General features: G+C 37.5%; 1 protein-coding gene across 4 annotated transcripts in view; it reads left to right on the top strand.

The window, feature by feature from the left end:
- CBLB (Cbl proto-oncogene B) overlaps nt 1-13,507 on the top strand; it is a 211,870-nt gene extending 198,363 nt beyond the window's left edge. For all 4 annotated transcript variants that reach the window (XM_019448254.2, XM_019448255.2, XM_019448256.2 and 1 more), the window contains one exon: nt 9,890-13,507. In XM_019448254.2, coding sequence (XP_019303799.1) covers nt 9,890-10,149 — 260 coding nt within the window. In that variant the 3' untranslated portion in view covers nt 10,150-13,507. The remainder of the gene's footprint in view (nt 1-9,889) is intronic.
- Nucleotides 13,508-17,441: the final 3,934 nt, after the last annotated feature.

Genomic DNA, 17,441 nt, shown 5'->3' with positions numbered 1-17,441 from the left:
GGGGGCCGAGGGCTCAGTGAGGTGGTAGTCCAGTTAGGGTGCCTGGACCCTGCTTCCCATCCTCTCTATCAAGGTGGAGGGGGAAATATACTGTGCATTCACCAGCCTCTCCAACCTGGAGTTTCAGCAGCTTTCCCGTTGTTGGGCAGGGTTCTAGGGCTAGTCCCTTTATATTCTAGTTGCTCTTTTAAACCACAGCTTTTTTTCTGTGCCCTAAGGCAGACAAATCTGGGTTCCCTTCATTACCAAGTCTCCATGTCTCTTGCCGTTTTGCCTGGTCCTTCTTTCGTTGTACAGAAGCTGTTCAGTTGGCCCTCAGTTCTTCAAGAGGAATTGCTTTATAAATAGGTGCAGAGTTGGTGTGTCCCCACGGAGAAGGTGAGATAAGGGTCTTCTTATGTCACCATTTTGGACCAGAATTGAACACACGCATTTTTTGACCAATGTAAACAATATTTTTGTCTTACAATTGTAAACATAAGTTTTTCCTATGTAGATTTTTGTCCTTTTTCAAGATTTTTTTTAAACTCACAGCTCAGTTCACACAAGATTTGTTAATAGTGACAGCCATACATTCCGTAACCTCGGAATAAAGATAATTAATGAGTTGCTTTAAGAATTATTAACACAGTAGTTCTTATGTACTTGATGATATGCATGGGAGAAGTAGAAGTCCCTCTATGGTTTTATATGTTTTAACATTTTAAGATATCTCAGAAAAGTATAGAAAATTCTATTAACCTTTTCAAATTTTGGTCCACGCTGTCTTGCCTATTAACTTCTAGTCCTTCCAAGATTTCAGATATATCGATGGGTGGCCATTGAAACAATAGTCAAAAGGGCTGGATTTCCAGACAGATGAAAAAAATGTGTAATTCAAGGAGTGACATTATCTGACAGCCTCTATATAAGAGAAGGAAACAAATCCCTTAAGGAATAACATTAAAATATAACCTTGAGGAAAGTACCATGACTGATTTAAAATAACATATTCACTGCCACCAACTCTGGATTAAAAGAAACATATATTCAAGTTTTTTGAAAGTTGTGGCCAAAATGCTGTATTTACACAGCTTCTTTACAGTTTTGCTTCATAATATGTGGGTGTTGTATAGCCCAGAGGAACATCATTCACATACGGTTTCAGATGGTAGGAATTCTGATTAGCATTACACTAGAAATTTCAAGGAGGAACTTTGAGTCACAACCTTGTGAAAATATACCCAAATAGGGATTTACCAGAAGCTTCAACTGGCTTTTACCTGAGTGATAAAATTGTCTTGATTATTGCTCTGAAGGCCTCAGCTAGCTCTAACTTCAAACATTTCAACCTTCTCCCTGAACTCTCTTTACAAACACAGTCAAACCACAGAAAAATAAGATTCTTTTTTTCCATCAAGATAATTTGCTGTCATGCAGCTCACAGGACTAACAGGCTGTCCACTAGTGTATTTCACAGCAGCAAAGGGGCTGGCTTTGCCTTTTGGATTAGGTCTCTCCATTGAAAACTTGAGACTAGGTGCTGTGTGCCTTTAGGATTCTAATAGTCCTTATTTTGCATGACATGTTTTCATTAAGGCCTTTTTAAGGTGACCTTTAAGGATTCTTGTATAACTGCTGCATCCTACAAATTCAGTTTCTCTTGTCTTTTATGTTGTTCTAAATATCAACTTTATGTGAAAAATATTTTTTAAAAATTTAAAAATATTTGGGGTCAAATATTTTTCTGTGTGCTGACGGCTCAGAGCCTGGAGCCTGCTTCAGATTCTATGACTCTGTCTCGCACTCTGTGTCTCTTTCAAAAATAAACATTAAAAAAAATTTTATAATTTTAAAAATACTTTTTCATTGATTACAAATATTTCCTTATCTTCTTGTCTAAAAAGACTGGGTACATGTATGTCTACATATAGCAACAGTCTTCCAAATATTTTATTGCTTCCCAAAAATACATTAGATGTGACAGTTGATTTTTAATGATATGAATGTCATAATAGTTCATCAGAAATAAGTGGATTTCCAAAAAAGAAGAGTGGATTTCACCAGACTGTTAACATTCGCATATATACCTGTATGTGAGGCAGACATTTTTTTTTTTTAATAATCTTATTTCTTAACATGGGTATATTAGTCACATAGGTCCATAACTATACGGGCTATGTGTGCATTTTTATAAATTTTCCAGTTTCCTCTTCTCTTGTTGTAAGAGATAATGTGCTTTGGTTTGAATGCCATTCTTTAAAAATCTAGGGAATCCAAGTTATAGTAGAATAAGTATGTTTGTGCTCGTGCTGCTGAAATGTGGCATTTGCTCTGGGGAAGCTTTTTCATTTTCTCAATATGTAGAAGGCAGTTGAAGATACTACTAAAAAATTAGAATTTCAGCACATGACTTATGTTAAATGTGTTTGGTAAAAGCTCTCATTACCAAATACACTGACAAAATAAAGGAAGTCTCATCAGAAGAGGAATTAATTCCAATACTACTATTTTTTTTAACTAGGTTAAAGGAAAGTCATAGAATATTGAGTGAATTTTATATTAAGACCAAATATTCTATAATTATCTCTATTAAGATCTCAGTTGAAAAGCATGGCTTCACTTCACTCAAGGGTTAGGACTGTGGAGTTATTAGTGATAAGATGTTTAAAGATAAATTATATGTATAAGATTTTGTTTGGTGTTTCAATAAAGGAAAACGTAGTGTTAAGGTTTTACTACAATTCAACTGCCTCAAACGTCTTTCCTTACAGTTTTAGTTCTCAAACCACAATATCTGGAATCTTTTTTCTTAAAAATTTAATTCTCCTATAACAGTTTTTTGGATGTATTAAAAAATTACATAACTTTAGCCTTAACTATGATAATTAGCTACCACTATGTATGTGAAGATTTTTTTATTTGTAATTTAGTGAAAGCTGTATTAAAACCTGTGCTTATAAAATCAGAGTATCTCTATGGATAGCAATTGAAGCTTATGATATAAATAAGTTCCAGAGTTAGTTGATCTATCTTAAAGAATAACGAAGTCATAATGATGATGTGTTTAAAATTTCTTCTAATGCCTTGATCAGTTAAATTCGTATTTTTCTTTTAATTCTCAGATATCATTAGTTGAGAAAATCAGTAGTCTAAGTCTTGGTGTCTGTAATCAAATAGCCATGAAGTAGTAATTAACAGAGATTATGTCTCAGATTGTACATAATAATCATTTCTAAAAGGCAGTTACTGTGGGCCAAATGTTAGGCTGAGTATTTTAAATATATATAGATTATGTATAGAGAGATAATATATATAACATGTAATTATATAGTTATAAATATATATATATATGTATGTATTTTGTATCATTTGTTGATACACTTTCTCTGAACAGCACAGAGACTGTGGCTTTAACCAAAAGTGGACAATCAGGAAGTTGCTTCAAAGTCTGTTTTATCTTAAAAACTTAGGCAAATTTTACATTTTCCTCCTTGGTAAATCTGTATTCATTTTGGTATTTAAAAAAACACTGACTTTCTCACTTCCTCGAGTAAAACTGGTGCTTCAAAAAGATGTACTGTTTATAACCCACGCTCCAAGTATTCTTGCACTTACTTTGATATCATTGCCATTGCTCATAGTTCAAAACGATGATGAGCATGGGCAGCGGCACCAGAATACACAAGGATGGCATTTATTCAGGTACAGAAATTCCCATAGAGTTGGAAAAATTCATAGTAATTCCAGCGGACTCCAAAATTATAATAACATTTCGGGAACTATGAGATAGTTTCATCTTCTGTTTCACTGCTGCTTTCTATTACCTACACATTCTAAACGGAATAAGGACCCGGTGTCTCTTTTAGACATTGTAAAAAAATGACAAGTGGGAAAGTGAAGGCTGTCTGTAAGTTTTTTAAAAAGATGTGTAGAAAGAAGGATTGGTTTTAAGTAATTTGCTCTAATGATGAGCGTGAAAATGCCTCCCCACTTTTTTTTTTTAATAGTTTCCACTCTTAGTTCAGGTTATAACAGATCTTCCTTAAAAGCTTTCTGTATAAAAATAGGCACTCACAACAAATCCCCTGCTTTTTTCCCCCCTCTTCCACACTTCTCTGACATTGCTATTAATTTAGAGTAATTACTGTTCCATAGCATTTAAGTATAGCAGTTATCATAGAGAGCGAATTCATTGTCCTTTCTTTTTAATGCTCAATATATGTGCTGAAGAGGCCATTACATTAATTAATTTGCATACTGCCTGACTGAGAAGGGATAAATAATACCTCTAAAAATGAGATAGGAAAGTAGATTTAGAAAGTGAGAATTGTACAAGTAAATTACTTAGCTCAAGGTCACTCAAAATCTTAGTTGTGAGAATGAGATGCATCTGACCAGTCCCATCTCTATGTGATGTTCCTCATCTACATCAAGTGAAGTCTCTGTTGTAGCTGTCAATTACCTGGTACAGAGTTATTCTATCCAATTAAAACAGTCGAACAAAAATTAAGCTATGCCAAATTGAATAAATATTCTTAATAAATGGAAATTTATATATAACAAGTGGCCAAAAGTTGAAACAGAGTCCATTTTACTTCTATTTGTAGGCTCCAATACATGATAAAATTAAAATTTCAAGCATTTATGAGATTTTGAAGAGATGCCAGCATTGTTTTGAGGAACATTGCCCTAACATTGCAATGAGGACTAGGTTTAAATGAGCTGGGATATGTGAGTTTTGAATTTCAAGGGAAAATATCAATTGGGAAAATAAATCTTTGCTTTAAGAAAGTCTTTTTTTTTTTTTTAACTGTGTTTAAAATCTGTCCTGATTCCTTTTAGAGGTCATTTGAATCACTTTCCCTAGTTGATATTTTGTGTGTAAAACGAAAAAATACCAGTTTCAGGATCAGAGATACCTTCACTACCCTCGGGTTGACTTAATCATTGTGTGTGTGTTTCCTTGTTTAACTTAGATTTCTTGAATTATGTTTACTAATTTTTTTCAAGTAAAGAAGAGTCATCTGCAAATTACATTGCCAGTATTAATTATAGCAGCCTTATATAACAGATGGGTTTCCTGGGGGTTTTTCCTGGTAAAAGGTACCATCTTTTTTTTAGTGTTATCTACTAGGATCAAAAATACATACCTTTAGGGTGAGAAGATGGTAGCATCGTCGATCCTGAGCTCACCTCTTCTCATTGACACACTAAGCCTGCAACCACACATAGAGCAAGTGTCTCTGAGGATGACCAGAAGACTAGCAAAACAGCTCTTCCAGAGCTACAAAAAGAAAAAGCCACATTGACAAGGGTAGAAGGGGCAGAGAGGAAATGTGGCTGTGAACCAAACCCCTGGAATGGCAGCCCACAAGCAGGAGGGATATCACGGGACAGAGGTCCTCGCTGGAGCAGGCAGTTCAAGCCCCACACTGGGTACCCCCCCACCGACCCTAGGCATCTGCATCGGGAATATGAGACCCCATAATATCTTTGAAAATCAGTGGGGATTAACTCCAGAAGAACCAGAGGGCCATAGGAAATTCAGACTCCACTCTGCTCTTAAAGGGCCCGCACATAAACTCACTCCAAGAGTTAGCACTGAAGCAGCACTTTAAAAAGGACCGGTGCCATTAGTGTTAATTTATTATCATAGAACATGCGCAGGAGGGACAGAGATCTGTAAAAACTTTTTCCAGGCATAGAAGTGTTGGCAGGCACCATCTTTCTTGCCCTCCTTTAGCCTAGCTAGCCCAATGCTGGTGGTCACCAGTTCAGACACCCTCCATCTACTTTCCTAGCACTGCTCATCCCACCCTGGCATTCCCCTGTGGACCCACCCTGCCACTTCCTACAGATGTCCCTCCAAAGTGGTTCCTGCCCTGACACACCTGGAGGGCAGCCATGGTCAGGACCAGCATGCTGCCCCCCGAAGGAACTCCTGCCCTGGGGTGGGGAGAGGCCAGCCCCACCCGCATATAAACCACACATGGAATACCCCTGGAGCACCTGGTTCTGATGACTGGAGAAGACTGTACTTCTGGGCCCTATAGGAGACCTTCTACACAAGACCACTACCTTCAAGATCAGGAGACAGTGCTGATCTACCTAATATGTAGAAACAGAGTCAGACAAAATGAGAAGACAGAGGAATAATTTCCAAATGAAAGAACAAGGCAAAACCTCAGGGGAAAAAAAAAAAAAAACTAATTGAAACAGATAAAGAGTTCAAATAAATGGTCTTAAAGATGCTCCTGGACTTGGGAGAAGAGCGAATGATCTCAGAATTTCAACAAAGAAAATATAAAAAAGAACCAGTCAGTGCTGAAGAATATACTAACTGAATTGAAAAACACACTAGAGGGAATCAACAGCAGCTTAGAGGATGCAGAAGAATGAATTAGTGATCTACAAGACCAGACAGTAGAAGTTATCCAAGCTGAACAGAAAAAATGAAAAAATAATTTTAAAAAATGAGGATAGGTTAAGGGACCTCTTGGACAACATCAAACATACTAACATTTGTATTATAATAGTCCCAGAAGAGAGAAGAGCAGAAAATTTATTTGAAGAAGTAATAGCTACCAGCTTCTGTAGCTCAGGCTAAAGTCAGGCTCAGGAAGCACAGAGAGCCCCAAGCAAGATGACTCCAAAAAGATCCACACAAAGACACATAATAATTAAAATACCAAAAATTAAAGATAACAAGAGAATCTTAAAAGCAACAAGAGAAAAGCAACTACCTCTATAAGGGAACACCTATAAGACTTCCAGCTGATTTTTCAGCAGAAACTTTGCAGGCCAGAAGGGAGTGCATGATACATCCAAAGTGCTGAAAGTGGGGGGTGGGGGGGGACCTACTACCAAGAATACTGCACTTGGCAAGATTATCATTCAGAATTGAAGGAGAGAGTTTCCCAGACAAAAGTTAAAGGAGTTTATCACCACTAAACAAGCGTTACAAGAAATGCTGAAGGGACTTCTTAAGTGGAAAAATAAAAAAGGCCTTACATAGTAAAACTAGTAGATCAATTACTTATAAAGTGGTAAAATCAACTGTATCAACAATAATTAGTTAAGGGAGGTTCATAATAAAAGTATATGCAATATTACATAAACACATTAAAAGGGTAGAGGGTAATTCCACTTCTCGTATTTTTCTAAAGAAAACAAAAACACTAACTTAAAGAAATAGATGCACCCCTGTGTTCATTGCAGCAGTATTTACAATAGCCAAGACATGAAAGCAATGTAAGTGTCCATCCATAGATGAATGGATAAAGGTGTATATACACACAGAAAGTCACACACTGGAATATTAGCCGTAAAATATGAGATCCTGACATTTGCAATAATGTGGATTGACCTAGAGGGTATTATATATACTAAATGAAATAAGTCAGACAAATACCGTATGATTTCTCTTGTATGTGCAATCTAAAAAAAAACAAAAACAAAAACAAAACTCATAAATACAGAGAACTAGTAGTTGTATGGGGGTTGAGAAATGGGCAGAATAGCTGAAGGAGATTAAGAGGTACAAACTTGGAGGGGCACCTGAGAGGCTCAGTGGGTTCATCATCCAACTTCAGCTCAGATCATGATCTCACAGTTCGTGGGTTCAGTCCCTGCATCAGGCCCTCTGCTGTCAGCATAGAGCCTGCCTCACATCCTCTGTCCCTCCCCCACTTGCGCTCTCTCTCTCAAAAATAAACATTAAAAATAAAAGAAGAACAAACTTCCAGTTGTAAGTACAACATAAGGAATATAGTCAATAATATTGTAATAACTTTGGTGACAGATGGTAACTATACTATGGTGAGCATTTAGTAATGTATATAAATATCAAATCATTGTTGTACACCTGAAACTAATATATTTTATGTCAATTGTACTTCAATTAAAAATACATAAGCTTCTTAAATTTAAAAGTTCCAAATCTTAAGACTTCATTGTCAGTTATACTATTCAATATGTCTCTGGCTACCACAGTAGCCTTCCCACTTATGTGATATATTTAGCTGTTCTTTTCAAAGGTGCTTGACATTCATGTGCCTTTCTCCGTATTTTGGACAAAAACAAAATAACAGTATTAAAAAAACTCTTAAAGAATTACCTATAGAATACAAGGAATTTAGACTTGTATTTAAGTCTAAGTACTTTTCTCACCCAAAAGTAAATCAGAACAGACAAGATTTCAATGTATGAATTCTGTGTTGAAGCTCAGAAAGCTTGCTAGGATTTCTAATCTTTTTTTTTTTTTTTTTTTTTGGAAATGATTAGAAGTGAAGTAAAATTTATTGTCCATCTCTGTGTGACATAATGGAAATACTTAATAGAAAATAAATGGAACCTGAAAACACAGTAAGAAATGCAATTTAGCAGACCATAATTAACTTGAGATGTTTAGTTACGGATGCAAGAAACAGTACAGACTTGAGCAAGAACCAGAAATTAATGTATGTTCTTGTATATGAGCGTAATTTAATAAGCTGTATCTACAGCTATATCTTTTTTTCAAACTGGGCAGTATCCTATAAGAAAATTTAAGACTGCCATACAATGTGGTGTGGAACTGAGTATCTTCATACTGGAGGCTTTCACATATGTATTCTATGCTGCTATATTGCTAGAATTGTAAACAGGGTATTTTTTACAAGCTACCTTCTCATGGAAAAATAGACTTGTAAGAAAAATGTAAAAGAATGGACTAGATAATTTTTTATTTCAATTTGATTATTATTGAAAATATCTGCTTACAATTTCCCATGAAGGTATTGGGAAAGTTGGCAAAGCAGCAGAGACGAGGAAGGAGAGGATGGAGACCAGAGTCACAAGGCATTTGGATTGTACCCTCACTTCCTCATTCACTTAACTTTGATTTATCATCGGACATTTGTCAGTGGTCTGCGGAAGATATTAAAGAAGCATTGATGTTTAAAGAGTCTTAAATCCATAAATGTATTTCATGGCATAAATTTGACAATTTTTATTTTCATTTTTTTTTTAATTTAGGCTTTTGATATATAGTACCAAGTATAGATATTATGGAACTCCACAACAGAAGTGCCTTTTCAAGCTACTGGTCCCTGCCCTGGTGATCTGTGTGCCATGGTGGTCTGTAACTTTTTCTCTTAGTAAGATTACTCTCCATTCATGGTTACCAGTGTCATTTGATTTAACTTGGAGAAACTTATCAGGGGACTTATATGGAGCCCAAATCTTCACTGCTGAGGTTTCCACTGGCTTTGCTTTTTCTTTAGCAAAACTTCCTAAGTTGCAATCTGGATACAGTATTTGAACAAAGCACTGTTTACTTCTGTTCAGCCGGTTAACTAACAGTAGACCCGAAGCACCTGCTATTTCCCCCCTTCCCCAGCACAGTTGACAGCATGATTAACTTAAAAAATCAGACAGGCCAGGACATTACGGTGCATATTGCTCAGAGTAACTGTGCTGTGGCCTGGGTGGAATGGAGGACCCGATGGGGATGTCCTCCCAGGAATGTTGACAACCTTGTAACAGTTTCCTCTGGTAGAAACTTCCCAAAAAAGTTCCTTCACCATAGTAGGAAAAAATAAGCTGTGTTCCCATACTGAAAGCCTTTCTTTTTTAATTTTTTTCCCCTTTTCTATCCCTTATTTTATATGGCTTAAAGAATACTATGTAGAATTGGGAAGAAATCTGTATTAATTTCTCAAACTTCCAACACATTCTAACTCCGTTTTTTAAATGTTCAAAATGGGGACAATATAACCTACCCTACAATAGTATATAAAAATGAGAAAAAAAATTTTTTATGGAGATAATGACAAACAGCATTTTCATATAGAATGAGATCATACCGATAAGTTGTCTTTATTTTTATCCCATTATTTACATGCTGTCTCTCTTTTAAAATCTACAGATGGTTCACAAGCACCAGCCAGACCTCCTAAACCACGACCCCGCAGGACTGCACCAGAAATCCACCACAGAAAACCCCATGGGCCCGAGGCAGCATTGGAAAATGTTGATGCGAAAATTGCAAAACTCATGGGAGAGGGTTATGCCTTTGAAGAAGTGAAGAGAGCCTTAGAGATAGCTCAGAATAACGTCGAAGTGGCACGTAGCATCCTCCGAGAATTTGCCTTCCCGCCTCCAGTCTCTCCACGTCTAAATCTATAGCAGCCAAGACTGTCAACACCAAAATGGCAGGCATTCGATATTCCAGGATCATGGAAAAGAGACAAGTGAGAGAAGGTGTCTCCTCGTGTGGCATCTCGAGAAGAGGCTTGGAAGTGCTGCTTCTCAGAAGACAGCTGCTTGCTCAGGATGTCAACAGCTGTGCTTATTTCTGCTAGCCATACTTTTAAATCAGGGTTGAACTGACAAAAATAATTTAAAGACGTTTACTTCCCTTGAACTTTGAGTCTGTGAAATGCTTTTCCTTGTTTACAAGTTGGCGAAGTTGCAGTTTGTTTTTGTTTTTAGATTCGTTTTAGGGTTTTTGTTTTTTTGATACCTGTACTGTGTTCTTTACAGACCCTTGGTAGAGTGGTCAGGTCTGCTGTAACATCTCCCACCAACTCCCTCACTGTCCACGTCAACAGCTAAGTCACATGTTCATTTTGATCTCTCCCACCCCACCCCGCCCCGTCCCCCCTCCTGCCCAGGTCCAGTTCCATTTCTCCCATTTACAAGATGCTTTAAAGGTTCAGATTTTCAATGTGTCAAACTAATGCAAAAAAAAAAAAGTGTGTGGCCTTCACTACTGAGTCTTTTCTTTGGAAACCTTTGCTGTTGTGAGATGGGAAAATTATGAATGTATAAAGCATTTTTTTGTCAATGAACTAACTGCCTTTTGATAAGGGGTTTTCATATGATCTAAAGGAACATCCCTTTTTAGTGTAAGTTTTTTGATCTTTAACCTCCCATATTCTCATCTTTGCCATCCCAGGGGTGTCACTACTCTGTAAAAATATAAAATATTAGAAAGCAACTACTGCAGATGTGGGAGAAATACACTTGCACATGACAATGCCGTACTGAAGTTATATAATGTCCCCTGACATTTATGCCTGCATTACTTTGAGGCATGCTGAGTAAGAGGGCCGTCTCCCTGAAATATATTAATAATTTTCAGATAAAATTACCATACCTTTCCCGAAGTGGAATAGAGTTCATTTCCTATTTGAGTGATTATACTCTGGTACCTAACAGGTTTAGGAACCAGCTCACATTGCAGTGGAAAAGTTAAATCTTTGATGCACTGTTAAGTGCCAATGCTACTGTGGCAATGTTTTTTTTTTTTCCTTTGGCAAAATCTCTGCAATCAAATTAGAGTTCATATTTGATTTGTAGATTCTCATTGCTCCATCCAGTCAGGGGAAAGAAATTCATCTAGTTTTGCTTTTTTTTCTCCCCCAAAATGGAGGTTGGTTCTTCAGAAACATTATTTTAATCTACAAATATTTATTGAGCATCTATGATGTGCTTGATGCCATTAGGCACTATGTTTTTAAAGCACAAACTCGCAACTGATTCCAATATAATGTTTTGTTATTCTTTATCCGTGCTTTTGGTGGTAAAAGTCTCTCTCTGATGGACAAAGCCTAATGAGTAGTGGAGAAATGGGACAAAAACTAGGCCTGTGTAAAATGCTTGAACCCACAGAAGGTTCCCTAAATATGGACTAATTGCGGGTTTGTGCACCTTTCTACCATTCCCTCTCTAAACTTCACACCCAGTGTGATGTAATAGGATGCATCTGAGAGCTTCAGGCTTTGAAAGGACAGGACCAAACAGCTAGCAGGACCCCAGGGAAGTCCATGTTCAGGACTGGAACAGCCACCAGGTTAACCTGGGGAGGTGAACTAATGCATTGTTTTCAAAGAGGCATGTGCCACATGTCCTTATTCGTCAATTTGGCTATCACGATAGGAGGTCCTTGAGAGGAGTCACAGGTCTTGGGTGTTTTAATTTCAAGTGATTCTGCACTGGTTAATGTCACTGGAGAGGAATTTTTACTTTTCCTTAGATGTTCTTCCTCCAGGTGGAGGAGTGCAGTTTTTGTACTTTTAAAAAATTGCATCAGCTAATTCTTCATTGATTTATGAACTCTGCATATATCATGATTATTCACTTTTGTGTAACCAGTCTCTGATGTCACATTGAAATAGCACTGTATATTTTGTTTTTTTATGACTTGCTGATCATAGGTACAACTAAAAGCCAAAAGTTGCCAATTCATTGTGATAACATTGTTATAACTTTAATAGGGAATGAGATAAACTACAAATGTTAGGAAACATAGTACATCTTCATTCAGACAATTTTCAAATATGTGAAATTTTCCAGTGAGAATTAGAAAAAGACTGGTGATAATATAGTAAATTTAGACAGACTTTTTAAATCTATTTTGCAAAGAAAATGTGCTAGCCCCCACTAAAATCTCTGCATCTTGTACCCAATAGTAGCCATCAGTTTTATCATGAAAAAGAATGAATCAAAAACCTGAGTGGAATGGAAAGAGGGAAACTTTCAAACAGTCATGAAAAGCCCATTGCTACCTATTACCAACGACTACCAAACTAAAAAAAATATATATTTTTTGTAGAAATAAACCTAAATACTTTAATCATAGAAGTGACTACCCATTAAGGGTTGGAAATGAAGGTGACTTGGTTTCACTGTGATCCAGAAAGTTAGACATTCCTTCCATTTCTCAAGACTTAGTAATACAATTATTTTTTGAGCCAGTACACCATATAATCCATATACTTAAATCATGGCCAATATTGCTCTCCTCCATCCCCCAACATGTTCTGGGGCTAGAAGTACTTATCCTCAATGATAACCCAGTAAATTAGTCTGCATAATTTTTTTTCCCCTTGATGTCTGCAATACCCTGGCCAAATTTTCTACAATTGAATCAGAGTAGTGCTTATGGTTAACTTGAACCTCCTTCCACATGACCTTTAGCTCTTGCCTGTTCACCTCCCATCGCCCGCATTGCAAATAGTCTTACTAAAGCCCTAATTGCAACTTCAAAGGGTCCATTTGTTAACTCAATATTTCACACACAAGAACACTTGCAAAGATTTCTTCATAATGTGAATTTTTTTCTTTTTCAGTTCCATAAGCATTTCCTACAGTTTGGACATTTATTTTTCCTCTTGAATTTTCAACTTGAAGCTTTAATTTGCACTGAATTATCTAACCTGGTTAAAATTTTCATTTTCTTCTCTTAAGCTGACACATTTGGAAGCAAATTACAGTGTGTTTTCAACAATACAGGTACTGCCTGTTGACCTGGAATTTTAGTGCTTCTAGGAAAAGTTGCCAGAAAAAGACAGCAATAGAGTGAAGGGTTTCTTCCCAATTACTATTTTTTTTTAATGCCTTTTTAAAACTTGTCTAATGTGGCAAAATAGTTATGTGTTCAATTAATTTATATTCATCTTTTTTCAATTCTGGTTATTATGTAAACTCAAGTACTTTATCTGTTCTTTTAAGGTATTTTATAAAATGAATCTTAACAAAATGCAGAGTTGGTATATATTTTTCTAATGAACACAAACATTTCTTTCACAGCATTTCTATGTTTTCTTTGTGTTAAACAAAAGACGTTGGATTCAAAAGTTAACTGGACAAAATGGTACCAAATGCCCATCCCAGATGGGTATTAGTTATTAAATACCAAAACCATATCCTTTTAAGATATTTACATAAATAAGCTCCTTCTGTGTCTTAGACGTGAAAGTCAGAGTTCTGGTAAGGTTACAAGAATCCTATCTGGGAAAGGCTGAAGCATTTCCGATGACATGGTATATAATTGATAATTCCTAATCAACTAACATCTAATTTTCTCTAAATTTTTGATAGTTTTAATCATTTGTTATATAATGGAGAGCATATAAAATGGGCCAGTATATAACGGGGAGGGAACAATGGAAATGAAAAAAAAAAAATGTTAATAACTACTTTTATATCAAGAACCATAAAATGTGAAAGTAGTACCTGCAAAATCCCATGCATCTTTGTAATAGTATTTATGCCCTTAATAGTTATGCCCTCCAAGCACATACAATTAAATGGGGGCATACATATAAGCAAATAATTCCAATACAATAAATGCTACAAAGAAATGGTCACATTGTACTGGAATTATGTATTTATAGTAAATGCTTAAGAACATTTATGGGACCCTTACTGTATATACCATGTACTACTATATGGGCCCTTACTATGTGAACTTAGTAAAACATTTAATACTTTTAACAACCATCAGGCCTCTTCTAGGACCTCAGAAGCAAAATAGGGAGTGACACATTCCTTCTGGAAATTTTGACTAGTGATAAGGCTGTATAACATTTTGTCAGCCTAAAAGAGGAAAACTCCAGAGGTAAAACATTTCAACTAAGAGTAGCACACATGCTAAAACACGGCTACTTAGGCAAAGGTGAGAAATAATGGGTCTGAGGAACACAGAAAAGGCTGAAGAGAGTATGTTGGTGCCTCTTAGTAAAGGACTGTGCAAGACATCTAAGATTCTAGGAACCATTGAATTAGCAATCTGTTGCTGGAGGTCAGAGTTGGCAGTAACCATGAAAATAACTAGAATTAGGGTGTGTCTAACAGGAATTGCCACATCAAATGGCAGGCAATAGGCTAAGGGAAATTTAATTTTCATGCCTTTTCTTCGTGTCCCTCTTTTGCTTGATTTTCAGATGAAACTTGAACAGTATTCATAATTACCTGTTTTTGCTTCCTTGTCATCCCTACTGACACTACCCTCCTTTAGGTCTGAATTATGACTCTTTTAGAATTTGACTTCCAGGCTCCAATGCAAGACAGAATGAAGGTTCTGAACTTCAAATCCAATGTTAGTCCCCAGTGGCTTCCGATGATAGGGATTCCCTGTCTGCATTCCTGTTTATACTCCCCTCCCACCCAAGGCCCTCATCACTTTTGCTAAGCTTACAATTGCCGAAATATGCTCTATGTCTTTGCGCTACTCCTGAATATCCCTTTCCCTTTTCCCAGTCTGGCCTACTCTTAGTTTTCAAAGTCCAGCTCAAGCATTGCCTGTGTGAGTCACCCCCTATCTTATCCCACAGATTGAGTCGAGCATGCCATCTTTTTATGCCTCACACAGCGCAATATAACACCTAAGTGGTTCTGCAGTCACCTTATCCCACAGATGGTCCCAACTAGACTGAATTTCCTTCGTAAAGGTAGCGCATCTGACTTCTGTGTCCCAAGTTCCTAATACAGAACATGTACGTAGTGCACAATAGGATGTTTCAAATAAAAATTGCACCCTTGAATAGCCAATGCTAGAAACAACCCTAAGTTCTGGCTTCAGCTTGCCACTAGCTTCTGTGTGAAATGGTATCTTTCTTTGATCCTGCTTGCTTCACCCATGGACCAGAAGATACATGTAACTACTCACTAACATGACCACAGTAGATACCTCAGTTTGTGTTCCCTGTTGAGATAGGGAAAATTATTTATAACCAAAAAACTCAGATGCACCAAGTAAAAGCTAGGAGATTATAAAATTTACTTTGGTAAAGCTCAAACCTGTCTTTTAGTAACTTGAGAAGCTAAGAGAATACTCACTTCTTCATAAAGAGATTATGACAAATGTCTATTTTAGAGATTACTGCTCACAAATTCCTATGGCAACATGACAGTGGTTAAGAGTACAGGCTGTGAAGCCAGATTACCTAGGATCAATCTCTACCTCTGCCACTTCCAAGCTATGTGACCTTAAGCAAGTATCCTAACCTCTCTGCCCATTAGTTGCCTCATATGTAAAAGGAAGATGGCAACCACATCTACAGTAAAGGATAATTGGGGGACTCAATGAGCAAATGCACTAAAGAACTCAGAACATGCCTGGTACCATTGAATGCTCAATAAATGGCAGCTGTCATTACCACATGCCCTACCCAGGGCACTTAAGCCACATTTTATCTCTTGGAATCCCCAGAGTAGACCACAGAGAGAAGCATGCCTGCCAAAGCAAAGGGCAGATAACAGTGGAACAAGACTGTTGTGGCTAAACAGGAAATTTGAAACTTTAAGGGTAATGATCTACACATTCTGCCAAAAAACTGCAGAGTTGAGTTTTGAATATAAAACCTTTGCTACCATTCATGCATTCTTCCTGTGCTTGTTACTCAAAATCCAGAACAGTGAGGGTAGAAATTACAGTTGGTGAGCTGGCTGGAATGCCAAAGCCAGTGTGGTTCCTTGAGAGCTGTTTTCTTCCCCATTGACGACCACCTAAACCAAATATTCAGAAGCCCCTTATTTACAGCCAAGAGGCCGCCTTTTTGTTCATTTGTTTAAAATCTAGTTCAGGCACAAAAATTAATTTTGTCTTTAGGGTAGAGAGAAAAGCAAGAAAACTAGTGGCGTTCTTTAGTCCCCTCATACCAAATGTGGCCAGATGTTGATGTGGACTTTTCCTTTTCTCCTAGAATGAGGAGGCTAAAGCTCCAGAGATAAAACAACAGATGAAACACATCCATATTCTAAAAAACCCACCTAGCAAACCTCTGCAGGACTCATTAAGATGCTGGCAGCAGAACTTTCTTCTGCACCCTCCCAAGTATACGATGGATTCAGGGGTTGACCTGGGAGAAGTGAGTGATGGATAAGAATGTTAAGGATTGAGTCCACCTCTCCCTATCCAAGGGATAGCTCCAGAAAGCCAACTGCAAAGATTAGAAAACTGTCATTTCTTTCTATTGGATGTCTGTGCAGTGGACTTACTGATCTGCCATCTGTGAGTATGTGAGTTAAAAGAAAACAAAATGGTCTGCAGTGAATCACTGACAAGCAGCTCCACCATGGGGAGGGCAAGGATGCATCATATCCCCCAGGACAGGCAGACTCCTGTCAAGGCTTCTGAGCTTCAGCCATCCTGACAGGAACTATGAAGGCTACCTACCAGGCACAATAACCCAAGCAGCAAAAGACTTTGGGGTGCATGCTACCAAACCAGTCATGAGGGAGTTAGGCCAATGGGTATCTTAGGAGTCAGACAATATCCCAGTTAGCGACCTCCTGAAGAACTCACATAAGAACACAATGAGAGCCTCCACTGAGGGACTTGCCACACACACGAAAGAAAAACATCCAGGATTCGCTGCAGTTGCACTTGTGAAGCAAAGAGAATGTGTCCCTTTAACTCTCTGTCCCCTGTCCCAACCCTGAAGCAGCAGACACCTAAAAGTGAAGAGGAGTGGTAGAAAAGAATAGATCTTGCTCCTTCTCTTCTTCTAACCCCTGAGGCTGGAGCCTGGCCAGGGCTGGGAGACCCTGAACAGACTAGACTGGATTAGAATGTTGGTGACCAGATAAGAGAGAACTGACAGTCAAAAGTCGTGATATTGGGGCGGGGGGCGGAATTACAGCATAACTTGTGTTGGCAGCCCATCAGGTTGACAGTGTTCAGTGAATTG

Source organism: Panthera pardus, unplaced genomic scaffold (genome assembly GCF_024362965.1).
Source record: "Panthera pardus isolate Hobbes unplaced genomic scaffold, ASM2436296v1 HiC_scaffold_16, whole genome shotgun sequence".
In the NCBI taxonomy this organism is placed as follows: Eukaryota; Metazoa; Chordata; class Mammalia; order Carnivora; family Felidae; genus Panthera; species Panthera pardus.
Note: the sequence above shows the minus strand (reverse complement) of the source record. Positions and strands in the feature narration are given on the sequence as shown.